Source organism: Cheilinus undulatus, linkage group 1 (genome assembly GCF_018320785.1).
Source record: "Cheilinus undulatus linkage group 1, ASM1832078v1, whole genome shotgun sequence".
Taxonomy (NCBI): domain Eukaryota; kingdom Metazoa; phylum Chordata; class Actinopteri; order Labriformes; family Labridae; genus Cheilinus; species Cheilinus undulatus.
In genome coordinates, this window is record NC_054865.1 from 34888206 (window position 1) to 34905784 (window position 17579).

The 17579-nt window shown below is 38.7% G+C and overlaps 2 protein-coding genes across 3 annotated transcripts in view; one reads left to right on the forward strand and one right to left on the reverse strand.

Moving 5' to 3' along the window:
* Positions 1 to 748: 748 nt before the first annotated feature.
* sltm (SAFB-like, transcription modulator) lies at positions 749 to 15710 on the forward strand. 2 transcript variants are annotated; one of them, XM_041813023.1, is made up of 20 exons: positions 749 to 883; positions 2110 to 2194; positions 2305 to 2357; positions 2679 to 2706; positions 4030 to 4705; positions 5306 to 5349; positions 5458 to 5570; positions 5685 to 5834; positions 5949 to 6061; positions 6136 to 6296; positions 6402 to 6502; positions 6610 to 6666; positions 6749 to 6888; positions 6988 to 7168; positions 7402 to 7526; positions 8178 to 8351; positions 9688 to 9999; positions 10069 to 10228; positions 10932 to 11086; positions 11170 to 15710. In XM_041813023.1, exons 1-20 carry the CDS (start codon positions 749 to 751, stop codon positions 11279 to 11281), a joined length of 3075 nt encoding a protein of 1024 aa, XP_041668957.1. In that variant the 3' UTR covers positions 11282 to 15710. The 2 variants fall into 2 exon arrangements, with proteins under 2 accessions (XP_041668957.1, XP_041669644.1); XM_041813710.1 differs by having other exon boundaries at positions 10090 to 10228.
* Positions 12796 to 17579, reverse strand: part of mindy2 (MINDY lysine 48 deubiquitinase 2) — a 28221-nt gene continuing 23437 nt past the window's right edge. The window contains exon 9 of the mRNA XM_041814850.1: positions 12796 to 17250. Within this exon, the coding sequence (XP_041670784.1) occupies positions 17068 to 17250 (183 nt within the window). The 3' untranslated portion in view covers positions 12796 to 17067. The remainder of the gene's footprint in view (positions 17251 to 17579) is intronic.

Here is a 17579-nt window from a genome sequence, read left to right on the forward strand (position 1 = left end):
TAAACATGACAAAATAAAGTCTATGTAACTGCTTTGTGAAAAGATTCACTTACAACCTCTCACACATAGCACTCAAATCAAATAGAAAACTGTGTGTTTTTATGGAGAGCCTTTAACTGCCTGATTGTAAAAATGTGTTGGCTATGTCTGCTGTTTGTTAAAAGAGATTTAGAAAACACCTTGATAAACACATGATAAAAGATAAATCTCACTTTCAAACTACAATATTTATGATGAAATTTTATGTTTGAATAAAATGAAAGCTTTGCTCTCCATGTACAGGCATTAAACAAAATATATGAAACCATATAAAACTAAGAAAAAAAGATTTGAATATGCACAAGCTCTTGTTGTGTATTTTAAGCAATAAATACCAGTCTGTGTCAAATGGTGCCAAGATAACGAGTAGACACGACCAAATTACAAAAATATGCAATAATATGGCAGAATGACATGAGATAGTTTACATTAGAGCACTTTTAGTCCGAGATGTGATATTTTACCGTAGTATTTTTTTTTACAGTGTTCAAGTAATGTAGTAAAGAGATGGTGCAGGATATTCAAGAATTAAATGTGTTCTTGGAAATTGGTTTACGTATTTATTTTTAATTGACTTTAATTTTAATTTTCTCTGTTTATTTGCTCCTCCGCCACACCAGGTGGCGACTCTGTATTTTTTTTTAAGAAAACGAAGAAGAAAACTAATAACACAGTCTGCGCGCGCACATCTCAGTAATCTTGAGGTAAAATGGCGACGGGTGCCATTTCCATTGACTTAAAGAAAATATCAGAATTAAGGGTTGTTGATTTGAAATCCGAGCTCAAACGAAGGAATTTGGATACAACAGGAGTAAAGAGCGTCCTCATTTCAAGACTGAGACAGGTAACAGAGCTATGGAGCTAATTAGTTGTAGAACGGGTGACCGACTTCTGGAATGCGTTGCAGTTTTGCTAGGCTAACGTACGCTAACGGCTGTGACACCATTCCTACTGGGCAGGCTAAATGTTATTAAAAAGATTAATATGACTACCGTCTTACTCTAGGCTTTTAATGTGTAACAGCTACCTGGGTAAGCTGCTAGTTGTATTTGTTGGAAAAGCAGAGTATAAGGTAACCGACAGCGCAGTCAGTACCCCAGGCGGCATGAAAGTAGGGCTCTCTAAACCCTTGAATTGACGATTTGGCTAAGCATTTACGGTGGCCTTTTACTCTATGAAAATGTAACTGTTTTTGACCATACCTATTCTAATCAAGCTAACCTAGTTTAGCTAAGATAAAATTTGAGTCAGTTTAACGTTGAATTAATGTCTAATCGAGTACATATAAATATTAAAGTATGAAGTCTGGTTAGCTTGTTCCCTCTAGTGTCGACACTGCAGATACATTGAATTTCTTAGCGATAGTGCTGTCAATATTATTTGATCAGTACAACAATACAATTTTAGTTAGGCGCTCTTTTTTATACCGCAGTATTAGCGTATCTTGTGCTCTTGTGTGCACGTTCACAAATGACGAAAAAACATTTAATAAAAAGAATTTGGCAAAACAACATTGGTTTCTGCCAGGACTGGTATGTTAAACTATGAATGAACAATTTCGAAAAAATATCAAATAGCAAATATTTTGAGCAATTGCATTTTTTATGTAGTTCATTTGAATAATAAAAACATACAAAAATAACATCTCTACTGAATAAATTGTTTTAAACCGTTGCTTGACACACGATTCAAGTTAAGTAGATTTGGCACCTTCTGTGATGTAAAAATTGCAGTGTGACATGGTGTAATTTAATCAAAATCTTGATTATGAACAACGTCTTATAAATGATGACATATTTTTTGCATCATCATTTTGTCTGTGAACCCAATACTAGTCTTAATGTATATCAGATGAAAACCAAATTTAGCTTTACTGTTCATCCATAGCCTATATTTTGAGTTGAGGTTTAACAAATTCTTTTGTGTAACCTCTTTTTGTTTAATAAATCATACAGAAATACAGACCATCCTTTACATGAATACATGCTTCATTGGTTGACATGTCTCTTTCATCCTGTACTAGCAGAATTTTTCTGGCTTTCATTTAGTAACCTGTCATTTTTTTTTTAGGCCATTGAAGAAGAGGATGGTGATTCAGAAAACACTCAGACTCAGCCTTCACCTGACACAACCCCAAAAGGTGGAAAAGCTAAAGGTAAAACCCCTTAATTGAAATGACATACTGGGCTAGCAGGTCTAGCATTGCCATTTCTTTGACAGTTTGTATTTGAGGAAAAAAAAAAAAAAACATATTTCAACTTGCAGGAAAACGGGAGTCAGATGGAGACACTGCAGGGGAGGAAGATGCAGTTTCCAAGGTTGGTTAAAAGTTAGATCACTAGAGGAGGCCAAAAAGAGCATGTTTAGGTTTATTCAGTTTAGTCTTTATCATGGACTCAAAGTCCAGATAAAAATGTTGAAAAATGTTTCATTGTTGTCAAGGAATTTAAAGTCAGCTAATTGTGAAAAAGACTTAACAGACATGCATATTTACATCTTCACATATCAATACTTTTCATGCTACGTAATCACTTTTAAAACTTATAATAAATGGTGTACAGTTGTATTCCTGACTACAACTTGTTTTTGTTCCTATTGCATTAAAACACTGACTGCTCATCTGACTGTTTTTTCCCCAGGAAAATGAAGACGATGACACAGATAAAGGTATGTATGTTAGCCCACCACTGCTCAGTGCTAACATGAGGTTGCTTCTTTTTTACAGGTCTAACATGGATAGTGTCAAATACTACTGGTAGTGTATAACCTACATCTAGTGGTATTTCATGCTTTTAATAGCTACTACAGTATGTAGGCCACAGTGCACTAAAAGAAAATCCAAGGATATGCTCAATGAAGAATTTGTGAAGAAAGACTCATGTTTTTGTTACTGTGAGCACATGGATCATTGGACATGGGTTGCCCTGGCTTGGAGAACAAATTTCTTTGATCACTCAAAAGTAAAAAAAAAAAGAAATAAATAAAAAATGAATATACAAATAAACTCCTGTTTGCATCAGTGGATCTCTGAGGCCTCTGATACTCGACATCCCAAGAAAAAAGGAACATTTTCACACCATCTGACAATTTATTATATCGTGTCAGTTGAAAGGAGCAACATCCAACAAAACTTGAGGCTGTCAGCAACGGTGGATAGACTAGTACACTGTGTTGGTCTCAAGTCTTTTTCACAGGTCAGCAGTGGAACAGCCTGTGATTTTGGCTTGGACGAAAGCTCAAAGACAACTGGACTCCCCCAAAACGGTTTGTAGAGATGAGGAGGCCTTCTGTCCGGAGACAAGTGAATGATCAATAGATGATACTCCTCCTAGACATCCATCTAAACTGCACACATCTCTGCCAGCTATCTGCTGCTCCAGCATGATCTCTGCGGGAAAGAGATCTGACATCTGGCAATACTTGGGACAAGCAAGGACAGACCGTTGTGACTGAGAGCACATTCTTATTTTGCACAGTTGTGTGCAGCTGACCAGACACATTACAGCATGTTGTATTTCATGTGAACTGTCGTCTGAGATCCACCAATGACATTAACGCCCTTGTTTTTTTGAAGAATCAATGGATGATGATGAAGATTTTCTAAAGCTCAGAGGACATTCTGCATATTGAGCCCCAGGGGACACATTTTGCTAAATGGGAAAAAACACTGGGATGAACTGATCAGTTTATCCTCCTCATTCGATCGTCGGAACAACTTTCCCATATGAGAAGCTGTCTCTTGATGCAAGAAGAGTCTGGAGTTGCACACTCTTTATGATTGTAACTGAAGAACTATACATATGTCGAGAGATGAAGAGCAGTGAATCGTCCTGAATTTTCACTGAAGATTGTGTGTTTGTGTCTTCCTGTGGTGTCAACGCCCTTGATGACCATTAACACTAAATGTGCTTTCTATTCTACTTTATAGGTAAAGCCATGTCATTGTTAAAAGTTGTGTTTTGCCATGTTTATCCTTATTAAATCCCTCAGATGTAACTGATACAGATGATGGTACTCGTGAAAATTCTAAGCCTGCACCCTGTGAGGACAGCCTCGCCCAGCATGAGGCTGAGGTTGTGGCTGAGGCTGAGCCAGAGGCCATGGCAGCTGAGGCAGCTGAGGCAGCTGAGGCTGATTCGGAGCCTGAGCCAGAGGTGAATGCCGAGGCGGAGGTCGATGCAGACACTGCTGAGCCAGAGGGGGATGAGGACGCTGACCCAGAGATGGATGGGGATGCTGAGCCAGAGGTGGACACCGAGCCAGAGATGGAGACCGAGCTGGCTGAGATGGATGCTGAAGCCTTGAGTTCCTCTAAAGATGCTGAAGATGATCACCTCTCCGTCTCCATCCAAAATGAAGATGCCATCACCCTAGATGTTGATGGTGATGATCTCCTGGAAACAGGTAAACATGTGAAACTTCCAGATCCAGATGCCGAGAAGGGTACAGATGAGCCAGAGGCCTCTGCTGAGACGAGCCCTGATGATGACACGAAGGGGGAGGAGATGGAGGGCCACAAAGATGGTAAGAGAGATGACGGATCCAGGGGCGAGACCATGAAGAAAGACGGCAGAGAGGCCTTGAAGAAAGCTGAAACAGGAGACAAAGAGAAGGATTCTGGGAAGAAAGGCCCCTCCACTACTGGGGCATCAGGTCAAGCAAAGAGGTTTGTCTTTCTATGTCAGTTCTTTGATACTACTACCAAGTCCAGCTCACTAAGAACCAGCTTTGTGGGTAGCCGCAAGATTTTTGCCATAAGAGGGATGTTCACTGGTGTACCTAATCCTGCCATTTACTACATTGATTTGTTTTTGTTTTTTTTTTGTTTTTTTTTTTGAAGTTGGTTAAATTGTGCAATTAACCAGGATCTGAGAAAAACACCTCTTATTTTGTTACTTTGACCTTCCCAGCAGTTTTAAAGGTTTTTCCAGTTTCTACAAAGGCATTGTTAAAGAGCAATAGTACCCGAGATGGCAGTGTTTTTTTCTTTTTGGCCAAACAATTTGCTGTGAAGTTGAACAAACCTCTGAAGAGTTCATTGGTCCAGAGAATAAATTGGCTGACAACTTGACCCATCTCATCACTGGAAAAGCAATGAAGCCTTTGAGACATTGGTTCAGATCTGCGCCTTGCCAACAGGACTTTTTTTGTCTGAAACGTACAAAATAGTGTTTTTGTTCACTAAATGTATCCTTGTCACTCAACATTTGACTTTGTTTACCCTCACTCATTTCCCTTGTCTGTTGTTGAAACATTTGCCTTGTAGCTCATCAAGAGACAGAGATGGAAAACCCACAAAAGATGATATGGGTAAGAATTCAAAGTTACAAATCCTATGAAAAATATGAAATACAGGGAATCTACCTTATCTATATGTTTTTCTTGCTTCACTTGTTAACCAAACTCTTTCTTCATCAGGAGTCATCAGCAGTAGCAGCACCAGCAGCTCTTCTCGTAACATATGGGTGAGCGGCTTGTCTTCAAACACCAAAGCAGCTGATCTCAAGAACCTGTTTGGAAAATATGGGAAGGTAAATAACAGGCAGATTTTACGAATTGATTGTTACTTTTTCATGTCTGGAAATATCAAGGTAAATTTGCATTCTGTGATGTAGAAATGTGTTAAATCATTTTTATGCCAACAGGTTTTAAGCGCTAAGGTGGTAACAAATGCTCGCAGTCCTGGTTCAAAGTGTTACGGCTTGGTGACAATGTCTTCCAGTACAGAGGTGACTAGGTGTGTCTCCCACCTGGACTGCACAGAGCTCCATGGACAGCAGATTTTTGTTGAAAGGGTGAGTTGATGAATTAGATGTCAAATCAAAGATCTACATTGGCCCAATGCAGCCGTTTTATTTATGAGAGAATTTTAACTTGAGCTGTTTGTTTATCCCTGCTGTCTTTTTCAGGCCAAAAATGATCCTTTCAAAAAAGAAGGCACAAAGCAAGAGGCAGAGGACAAAGCTAGCTCCAACAAATCAAGTGATAAGCGAAGTTCTACAGGCACAAAGTTGACTAACAAGTGGGTGACAGACATTGTTGAAATATTTAATCTTTTGATGCTAGAAATCTAATAATTTTTTTCTGTATATTTAGAGCTCAGACATCTTCCAAAAAAGAAGACAAGAGGTCGGATAAACTTTCAGATAAAGACAAAGATTTATCGAAGAAACAAGATGGCAAAACTGGAAAATCTGATTCTGTGTCATCAAACTCAGGACCAGATTCAGCAAAGAAAGATGACAGAAAGCATGGGAGTAGGTTTATACTCTGTCTGAGCTGTTTTATGAATCTAATTATCCTCATCAGTGACCACATTTTCTTACTCTGAATATATTTATTTATTTTTCATTTTCCTCCAGGGGTGAAGAGTCCAGGCAAGGGAGCAATGGCACATCATGCCAAAGGCGATTCTAATTTTGGCAAAATGAGACCTTTCAGACGGGGAAGGTATTTTGATAAGGTAACAACCTTTATTTGTGTTTTATTTCAGTAAGTTACAACTACAGCACAAGTTATGTATTTCGAATCAAAGGATATCAAAGAATATTCTGTTTGTTCCTTTTTTAGCCTTTTGCCAACATGAATGTTCAAAGAAGGCCAAAGGGGTTGATGCCTCCAGAAGAGGTATTACATTGCTGACTCTTAAATATTTGCTGTGAACAATGTCTCCTATTGTTTTTCTGACACTATTTTTTTCCACACCCAGTTTGAGATGATGAAAGCAAGACAGCGTCCTTTTGTAAACAAAGGGGCAGACATTTTGCCTTTTGAGAAGATGAAAGAGCAGAGGATGCGTGAACGGATGGCTCGCGCAGAGCGTGTGCGTAGAGCTGTAGAGCTGCGCAGGTATTCGACAGTTCACAGCTCCCACTATGAGTAGATTCAAAGTTCTGATGTTTATATTGTCCAAAATATTTTTAGCTAAGAGAAGTGTTGTATTTTCAGGCGCCGTGAAATGGCTGAACGAGAACGGCGGGAGCGTGAACGTATCCGACTGTTGCGAGAGCGGGAAGAAAGGGAGAATCTGCTCCGGGAGCGCCAGAGACTGGAGATGGAAAGACAAAAATTGGAGAGAGAGCGCTTGGAGAGGGAAAGACTAGAGAGAGAGCGAATCCGTATCGAGCAGGTACAGTGAACAATATCACCTGCTCAAAAGAATAAACTCATATCCGCATTCAAATCTTTATTCCGTTTCAGGGATCATAAATTCTGTTGTGTGGCTGGTAAATGAAAGCTGTTTCTATGGTATTTACTCGTTTGCATTTAAGTGTATTTAAGATAAAAAAAAAGTCCGTTAGCTTCTTGCTTAGTGAATTTGTAAGTAAGGTTAATTAATGCATTGCAATATTGTATCTTTAGGAACGTCGTAAAGAGGCCGAGCGCATGGCTCGTGAGCGTGAGGAGCTGAGGAGGCAGCAGGAGCAGCTTCGGTGTGAGCAAGAAAAGAGAAACAGCCTTAAAAGAGGCCGGGAAGTAGATCACAGGTAAAAGATTTTTTATATTTTACTCCCTCTTTAGTTTGGCAGATATTTGTTTTTTTGCCAAACTTTTTGGACTTAAGCTGAGATTTATGAGGCTTTTTGTCAGCTTTGGTGTTTTTCTTTTCATTACCAGTTTGAGAAATGTACATAAAATATTGGTGACATGAAACAAGATTCTGAGCCTCATCAGTAGTTCTTACCATCTTTACAGTTCTGCTGTACTAGCTCGGTTTCCAAGTGGTTGCAAGAGAAGATTTTACCTGGGGAAGTTTTCATTAAAACATCAGTTAATTGGTTGACAGCCTGTTGTTTATGTCCATGCACCTATACAGAGGCTGGCCTGTGGCTCCTTTTCCACGTGTCATTCTCCACTCTCTCGCCCCCTTTTCAGTCTAGACCTGCTGTCTTATCTGAATAAAGGCATAAAAGGCCCAAAATGAATCTTAAAAAGGCTTTTTGTGCCTCTATTGATAGAGGAGGACAGTGGCTAGACCTGGAAACAGGGATGAGAGAGCTGGGGAGAGATAAGCGGGAAAGTGCCACAGGCCAGATTTGAACCCGGGCCAACCGTGTACATGGTACGCGCCTTCAACCACTAGGCCACCTGTGCCCCAGTTCATAACTTCTTAATGTTGTTTGTGTTTGATATTTCAGTCGGAGGGATCAGCCATATTGGAACGGCAACAAGAAGATGCAGTCTGAGTCCGACGTCCGTATAAACCAAGGCTCAAACTTCAACCGACAGCAGAACCGCTTTTCAAACTTCAGTCCAAGAGAGAGAGGCCGCTTTCCTGAAGCTGCTGCTGAACAGCCCAATACTTACGACAGGTACACTGGACTGTTTACAGCAGGAGGAGGATGTGTAGACAAAAAGAATGGTGGCTAAAATCTCTTTGTGATTTAGTTTCTGAGTCTTTAGAGCTTTATGGTAACTTGAGTTGCAGGGAGGTGCTCTCAAGCCTTTTATATCTCACAGGTGTTAAACCCTCACCAGATTTCCTCTTTCATCTCTTTTTTTTAATAGCTCAAAATAAAAACTTAGATGGAATGTCATTTTAGCAATGTTTTGAACAATATAACGCCCTCTTTTTTTTCCTTATATTAACATTTGATACTAACTGCAACATCAAAAAGCTTTACTATATCAAGGCATAGAAGTGTTTCTCGTTTAGTTTTTGAACTTTTAGCTAAACTAATATATATCATATAAAACTTTGATCTCAATTCTTACACTGTCTAAAGAAATACAGGTTGACACTTTTTTTTTAATAGTAGGGGCCAGTGAAAGTGAAACACTGCAGCCGTAGGACTGCTGTTGTGTTATTGTTCATACACACCCATTGTAACTGTCTAATGATTTACTTGAAGAATTGAAGATAAAAGAGACGTTGTTCCTTTTATTGTTAACAGCTACAACAGCAAGCCAAAGTGTGCAAAGAAGGCCTCTATAATTGACAGTTTTGGGAAAGTCCCAGTCCCCAAATTGTTGTTGAGTTGGTACAAAGTGAGCATATTGTAAATAAAATGGTAATATGTGTCACTTTCACCTTAAAATGATTTGAAAGATTTAGTGGAATGTAGCTGGTTGTAGATTGCAGCAGACAGACAAGTGCTTCAGTTATAGGTCACTTTAAAGTTTGTGTCAGAACGTAAAGTGACTCCAAAATGTTGATTTGTACATTAAAGACATACTCTTTGTAACTGCTCCCTCTGTATAAAAATCCTCCTTTGAGGTAGCCTAAGTGGCCATTGACAGCGTCATCCAGGTTAGGGCTGAATGATTTAGAAAAATATCTAATGGTGATTATTTTGACTCATTGCAAATTGGATATGAATTGTTGTATAGAAGGGAATTATCATTTTAATGCTGTTCTTGTTTTAAGAAAATCATACATTAATGAGGAATGTTGGATTTTTTGCAAACTGTTCTAAAAAACTCTTGTAATTTTGCATAATGTGTAGAGCATAAAATGTCTGCTGCCAAAATCTATTAAAGTGGCATTTTGACACATTTCAGGTTTAAGAAATATTCTTGTCCTGGTCATCTTTACATAGGTTCTCTGTCCCTGATCTAAAGTTTTGCCTTTTTTTTTTTTTTTTTTAACTTGTTTCAGACAGTTTCACTTTGCGTTATGTTACTAATCCAAGTTCTGGTTCTGTTCAGACGTAACCGGTTTGATGGTGAGCCAGAGGTAAAAAAGGGCCGACCTGCTCCACACAGAGAGAGCTCAGGCTTTGATCGTTTCCCAAAGAACTTTGAAACAGTTCGCAGAGCTGAGCCACCCCCTCCACCTCGCACAGAACTCCGAGACACGGATCGCAGGGAGAGAGATGAGAGACGGCTCATGCCTATGCATGATCGTCCAATGGGAGCCAGAGCTACAATGCCCAGCATGTCTCATAACCGCACACCCAGGGATGGAGGGCATGGTTGGAAGAATGATGGTGGGATGAACACTAGCAAGGAAGATCTAAGGTATAAAAAAAAAAATTGTAAAGCAGCATGACTGTTTTTGCTTTTTATTTATTGACAGCATATTTTTAGTCTCAATTCTTTTTTAAACAGAGGCCCTATACGGATGCGTACAGATCGACCAGGCAGAGACGGTCCAGGTCCCTCTCTCAGAGGAGGCTCCACCAGCGGCCGTGGAAGGAGCAGCTTTAATGACAGAGATGGAGGGAGATCAATGGTGATGAATGATCAGGTCAGTTTACCTTCTGACATAGTTTGGTGTCATTTAGAGGTACTATGTGAATTTTTTAAAAATTACAGGTGGTGCATATACCTGCTCTGTGAAATCTGACATCACTCAGCCTTGTATTCTGCAGCAATGACATAGCATCCCACTCATTGGCCAAACCAGCGACATTACGTAGACTAGACAAATATGAAGGCCCTGCATCATTTTAGTAACACATCTGTCTTTGTACCAATAGCTACTCCTCAACTTTGGCTTCATTATCAGTCTGTAGGTTGTTATGGGCATCAAATGAGTAGGGGCCAGGTTCTCCTCATTTTTTAGTCTGTCACACATGCTCAATAGAATGTGATAAAATACACTAAAAATACTGCTTTAAATAGTGCTAATGCTATTGGATATTAACATTACATTCATAAAACATGCTCACAAGTGAAGTTTTTGATGATGTGATTAAAGGGTACAGGTAGTTGAGTCATAATATTGATCTAATAGTGATAAATTGATGCGTTTTGGCTTTAACTGTATAAAATCCAATAAACATTTAAAGATACTATGTTAAAGACTGGACTTTTTTTAGGGTGCTTTAGTGATGAAAAGGTACAGTTTGAACTATTCAAGGTTATGTCATTATCATGATGTCAGTATCATTATTTTGATAGAAGAAGTGACACTTGACTACAACTCATTCAGTCTGTTGTGTCTGCAGCCGTTCAGCTCCGGTCGTCAGGTGGTGGTTGAACGCCACAGCAGGGAGCAGGGACTGAGGAAGGAGTGGCACGGGGGGTCGAGCTCGCAGGGCGGAGGCTACCCTGATAATCGCAGAATGGGAGACAACCGGGGCAGCATGATGGCTCCTTCCAGGTAAGCAACAACTTCAAACAAATGAAAACTAAGTGATTGACCTCCATCTCTAAGCCGTCTTACACTCTCGCTTTGCTCCTCAGCCACTCGTCGTCTGGACTGAACCGTATTGTACAGATCACCAGCAACTCCATTCCCAGTGGTGGCAGTGTGGGGGGATTTAAGCCCTACAAAGGAGCTCCGCGGCAGTACTAACTGAAGCCAAATTCTGCCACTTTAAAGCATCAATATATTTGAAGACTTTTCTGAACTTATTTTTAGAATCTCAACAGTTTTAGGTGGTACGTTATTTTATTTTGTATAGACCAGTGTTTACCTCAGTGTAGGGATTTCCTGACAGTTCTGCTGTTACATGTAAACAAGCTCCATGTTTTACTTCTCTTTAAGAAGATACTGTACAGCCCTGTGTCTTTGTACAAGTTTTCAAGTGATGTTACCAATGTCTCCTCTTATTGAGTGTTGTATGTGTATTTTCAATAGCCCAGCTTCACACTCAGTTTTCCTGTTAAATATGTTTTTGCTTTGGTGTATTACAGCACTCAAACTTATCGTCCCTTTGTTGGACGTCTCTCTGTGAGGAAATGGATGACATAGGAATCTTTTTTTTGTTTTTTACTTTGTGAGAAGTCATGCTTTGTTTTGACGTATTTTGTGATGATTACTTCAACTTAGTAAAACTGTCAAACTAAACAAGCCTGTGTTGTAGCAAACTTATCGACCATGAGTTGTGTTAAAATACATTTTGACTTTGAAGGCTGGTACTGCAGGACTTTCATGCAAAGTCCTGCATAGTCATGGTCATGCAAAGAGTTGTAAAAGTATTTTTAAAGATTTCCTCATTGTTCCATTTAGTGATCAGATTGAGCTGTTAAACAATAGCTATACTGAAAAATTTTAAGTCACATCACAGCTGTTCATCATTTAACCCCCTTATACAAGCACAAAAAATCACATAACCATATGACGTGAAATCTACATTTGACTACAGGTTTTCTGAAGTAAACACTTTTTCTGCTGTTTCGTGTACCACCTTGTAGTTCAATATTGATTACCTTCATCACTTACTTTTTTTTTTGTCCTTTTACATTTTGACCTACACCTACTTTTCTCAGTAACACTGTATTTAACTGCCAGACTTGGTAATGTTTATTTAACAACAGCAACAACTAAAGCAGACGATATTTGAAAAAACTCATTATTTATAAAACTAGAGCCAACTTTTAGTCTGATGCTGCTAAAATTTTGAGCAATTTCTTTAAAATCAGAGAAAGTTCATCTCAATATTACAAGCATTTTACTTATCAAACCTTTAATTCTGTCAAGTGAATGAAATTTTTATTTTTTACTACCAAAGTAAGTGTAAAATAACTTTTTTCTCATTTCTTTTAAGGCTGTCAATTTTTTCTCTACTTTTTAACTTGCATGTTTATACTGCAAATTACATTGGCAACGTGTTTGTGCATTTAAGATGGTGTGTAGGGTTTTCCCCACACTTTGTGTTAATTAAAAAAGAGCTTACCAAGTGTTGGGTGCTTAGGACTTCTATTTTTGTTGCCATGTTTTTGAATCTTATCAAAGCTAAGAATCTGGTATCTTGACAGACTTATTCCCTCCAAGTTGTCACGCCAGCCAAAAATGAATGATAAAAGTTTATATCAAAATGTGTAAAAAAAAAAAAAATGTCTCATTATAAATGACAACAAAGCAACTATTGATCTTAATCTTTTATTATCCCGGTACTTCTAATCAGGTTGAATGTCCCTCGTCTATAAGGCATTTTGTTATATATATATATCAACACATACATTATGTGACTGTAATGTGAAAGGCTACATACATTATTTGGTCATTTATGTAAATAGATGAACATTGAAGTAACACAAATGAGTAACCTCCCATATTCACAAACACCTTCCTTTTGCTTGTAAGTTTTTATGTGAGATATAAACATAATGGGCCATACAAAGAAATCATACTCTTTAGGGGGAAATGATGATAAAACATTACTCTTCCTTACTTTAAGTCCACTCTGTACATGCACCACAAAGTAAAATGTGGGAGTGTAATATATTGCATTAAAGTAAAAGTCTCCCTTCAGTTGTTCAGCAGTCTGGGTGTGTGTCTCATACAAGAAGAATTAACATTTCCTTCCCATGCTACATAGATGACAACACTCATTAAGCCTTATAAAGGAACTTTCTTGCCTGTTTTGGTGTTAAAGTTTGAGCACATTTGAGAAGTTGTGTAGTTAAATGATGGACTGGAAAAATAACCTGAATTAGGGGTGCACCTACACCTTTTTTGCTGATGGGGCTGAGTACAAGTTGTCTTATTCCTCACTTTATAGAAAAAAAAAAACTCTGTTAAGACAATTCAAACACTCAGTGTATTAAATCCTTCCTTGTCACTTTGGTACTCGGGCCTCTTTTACCTGGTATAGGTGTACCGCTAACCTGAATATATATCAAATTGCAGCAAGTTCTATTGAAGTGGTACTATTTTTAACAGATGTTCTCTTTCATTGTTAGCCAAAGCATCAAAACAGCCCTTTCATACTTTATGAATATTACTCAGCTTGCTAAAGCTGCCACCACCAAGTGGAGTTGTAATTCTATTGGCCATTATTCTGTTTGAAAAGGTACCCAGAGAACAATAGCACACTTGCACAATTTATGTTCGGTATAAAATGAGGTATGTTTCTCTTTTGTTAGTGCATATCAATGTAACAGTGCAAAAACCAAATTACAACAACTATTTTTTCTTGTCAAAACACTAACTTTTTACAGCATTTACCCCACCATCACTTTTACGAGGCATACAAGAAACCACTTTGAGACATTGAACACACAATATCCTTCTGATCGATTCATTGTAGAACTAGGGTGAGACAAACAGTACAACAACAAAAAAAAATTAAATCTGGTAATAATGACTGGGGATTAGCAAGCTAATGCACAGTAGTAAATCTGAAATAATAATTAGAATAAAAAAAAATGTGGCATGTCATTCCGCACTCTTTTCACTCATATTAACACCTAAAAACAAAACTCTCCATATCAGCTCAAAGTGCCCCAAGTGAACGTTCCTTTTTCAGCGTTTTCACTTCAAAGGCTGACAGATATTACGTGAAATGTAAAAAAATGGCCCCCCAAGAGGATCTTGCTGCAGACTTCTATGGTGGGACATTTTGGGCTCATCTGTTGCAAAACTCTACAATGGGGCGATGTCAACCATAGGGCAGGAAGTGACATACATTACCCAAGCTGGGACCAGAATGACAAACTGATTACATAGATTTTCTACTTGCTGTCAGAGGTTACGGTAAGTGGCTATTTTTCATAACTGCAGAATTTTATGAATAAAAATTGAAAATTTACAGAGGGGGATAGATTTTGATTCAACACACGACAAACTAAGAAAAAAGTCAGAGGGTTAGGGTTAGGCACCTGAATCCCAAAGGTTAGGGGAAGGGGAGGGGAAAAAGATAAAAAGTAACACCACAAACTAAGGAAAAGCCCAACAAGGGTTCATATATCACTTCCTGCCCCAAGGTTGAGTAGGCCCCACTGTAGAGGGCTACAACAGATGAGCCTAACACACTTTGCCATAGAGGTCTGAAACAAGATGCCTCTCAAAATAATGGAGCATAATGTTGCCAGAAAGTCTCCCCTCCACCTTCTTGCTCTCACTTTACAATTACATTTTCAGTTACGCTTGATGAGAGAAAAACTGTGCAGTCATTAATGAAAAGTGTACAATTTTAACCTATCCAAAGAGGTTTTTATTTTTAATAGGTAGTCCAAGTTAAGAAGAGAAGAGCAGCTTAATTCTAGAGTGAAATTCAACAATGAAGGTTTTAAATAAGTCCTTCAAAGTGTCAAAAAGTTGTGTATTGATAAACACATAATTAAAACTGTTATTAACAAACAGGCCAAGGAACTGTGCCATTACATAAAAGACACTGGAGGATATGTCCCTTCAGATGAGGCCTGAGAGTGTCTCTAATGTTCATGTGGGAAACGCATGGATTGTCTCATTCTGGAAATGCGACCGTTTCCTTTTTCCTATAAACTATGTTGAAATGTTGTAAGGCGTCTTATATATACGTATATATACAAAAACAAAACCTTGTTAGGGCGACAAACATGAAGCCCATAAGAAAGGCTCCCCACACAGTAGGTAGCCTGCTGCCTTGTCATCATCCTGTCCTCGCTGAACAAAACATGACTTCACAAACACTGCAAAGACCTTGCATTACAGTCTACCTCAGCAACAGAAGGCTTGAGTCAAGGCATCCAATTGGAATGTATAGATAGAAAAGTTTCTCAGGAGGCAGTCCCATGGTACGGTAATGGCACAAACCACTAGCTCAATCCATTATTAATATGTACATCATGTGTTTGAATGCTCAAAGCTGCAGTGAAATACACACAAGTCAAAAGATGATAGAAGAGAATATCACTAATGAGAATATATATCCCTAGGACAGATCAGTTTACTCTCTACCTTCAGGCCTTATTTTTCTAAAATAAGTTTTCTGTATGACTGTGGCAGACGAAAAGAGAGATGTAACAACAAATAAGTTAGATTCCCAAAACAGTTCCTGGAGGTGAAAGATGTAGACCTAAACACAGCATATTTGCAGTTTGGTTTGAGAGTAGTGAAAAAGTATCAAATATTCAATTCACCTTTCTTAGTTCAAAGTAATATTACATGCAAATTACTGCATCCTGTGGCATTTCTTTGCAAACTGTGACTGCAGTGGAACATCAACATGTAAAGACTAAGAGTGCATATAGTGATAGTGGCTGCAAATATGGCATTTCTTCCAGAAGCTTTAAAAAAATGGAAAGTAGGGGCCTTTAAGAACCACTGTATACTGTCAGGGGTGATCTAAAGCAAATATAATCTGCTAAAAGCTTCTGTGTCTCACACAGCCAACATCAGATTAAGACAAATTTCCTCTGTTCAAATCAACAATGCCATTCTCAGTTTGACTGACTCAAGAATGATTATGAAAAACAAAAAAAGACCCAAATTTTTAGCTATAACTGCAGAATTTTTGGTTATTTCCAAATTGAACCAGTTCCATCAGTGATCTTAAGTAAATGAGACATGTCTAAACATGCTGTATACCACATAGCACACATATACTGCACATACCACACACACATATGAAAACAAACACATTCACATTCAGACAGAGCAGAACACAACACTGCCATACTCTGGTAAGGCAAACAGGGCGAGCTGTGATGAGTACTGTCATTGTAGCTACAGTATCTGGCAGCTGTCTGGTGTTAATTAACCCTTAGATACATAGTGTTTCAGAGGGGACTAACATAGTGTTCCAATGATTTCTAACAGAGAAAAATCCTCTCAGCTCACAGGGGAAATAAAACCTCTCCCAAAGCTTCATCTAACGGACACAAACATAAAATGTGAATCTTGGCATCAACAGCTAACTTTTAAAAAAATCAACAGAAACCAAAAAGTGTCTTTTTCTATATACGTTTTGTAAATATTGATACGTACAAAAAAGCTTATAAGCTGCAATAATGAAAATGAATGAAATAATGTTTCAAAAAAATGGTGAGAGTGCGATGTTTTGTTTCTTCAGATTGTGTCTTTTGCTATAAAACACACCACCCCAACCCGAATAAACTCGACCCCACATGACAAATATAGTGCACTGTGCGACTTGTAACAAAGTTTGGCCGACTATGAAAGATAAGGGGGTAGTTGTTGTTGTAGTGTCCCTTCCTCTGGTGTCCAGGTTCCACTGAGGAGAGAGGATAGCAGGCACCAGTGGTTTGGGAGCAGCAGATCCTCTGTTAGTTTTGTTGTGCCCCCTCCTCAAACGTCTCCTTCCCTTATTTGTCGTCAAGTGTGTGTGTGGGGGGGCACACATTCCCCTTTCTCACGGATAAGCAAATGCACAAAACACTCACACGCACAGTCACTCACACACACACTGTATGTTACAAAATTACACATTTGTCTTTGTCTTTCGATTCTTTCTTGGCTTTGCGCTCCACACTTGAGGATTGTTTCCCCGGGCTGGCCGTGGCTCCTGCTGCTGCCGTCCCGCTGCCCGCTGCTGCTCCTCCTGCTCCCACACCTCCTCTGTCTGTTTCATCTCCCTCAGCAGGCTCCTGCTGGCCCTGTAGTAAAACACAGCGGAAAGGTATGAATTCTTAGATTTTTGTGTATACAACCATAAAGCTTCTTATTGCTCTGAACAGTAAAAAATGATATTGTTAACATATTTTAAAACACAAAGATTCTGATTTGAATATCAGAACAGAAATCCTTAAAAGGCTCCTGTAAAGGTCAACAGGCAGACACTTTAGATGTGACCGCTGAAAACTACCCAATTATGAAAAATACAAGATACTAGACACTATGTTTGTCAGACACCAAACTCTGCACATCACTATAAACACACCATCCCCACTATGAAGCATGGTGGTGGCAGCATCATGCTGTGGGG

Excerpts from the sequence above, each read along its gene's own strand:
- sltm (XM_041813023.1), top strand. The coding sequence starts at position 749 with ATGGCGACGGGTGCCATTTCCATTGACTTAAAGAAAATATCAGAATTA. Across the intron at positions 4,706-5,305 it reads GCATCAGGTCAAGCAAAGAG|CTCATCAAGAGACAGAGATG; the intron begins GTTTGTCTTTCT and ends TTTGCCTTGTAG. Across the intron at positions 11,087-11,169 it reads AGCATGATGGCTCCTTCCAG|CCACTCGTCGTCTGGACTGA; the intron begins GTAAGCAACAAC and ends TTTGCTCCTCAG.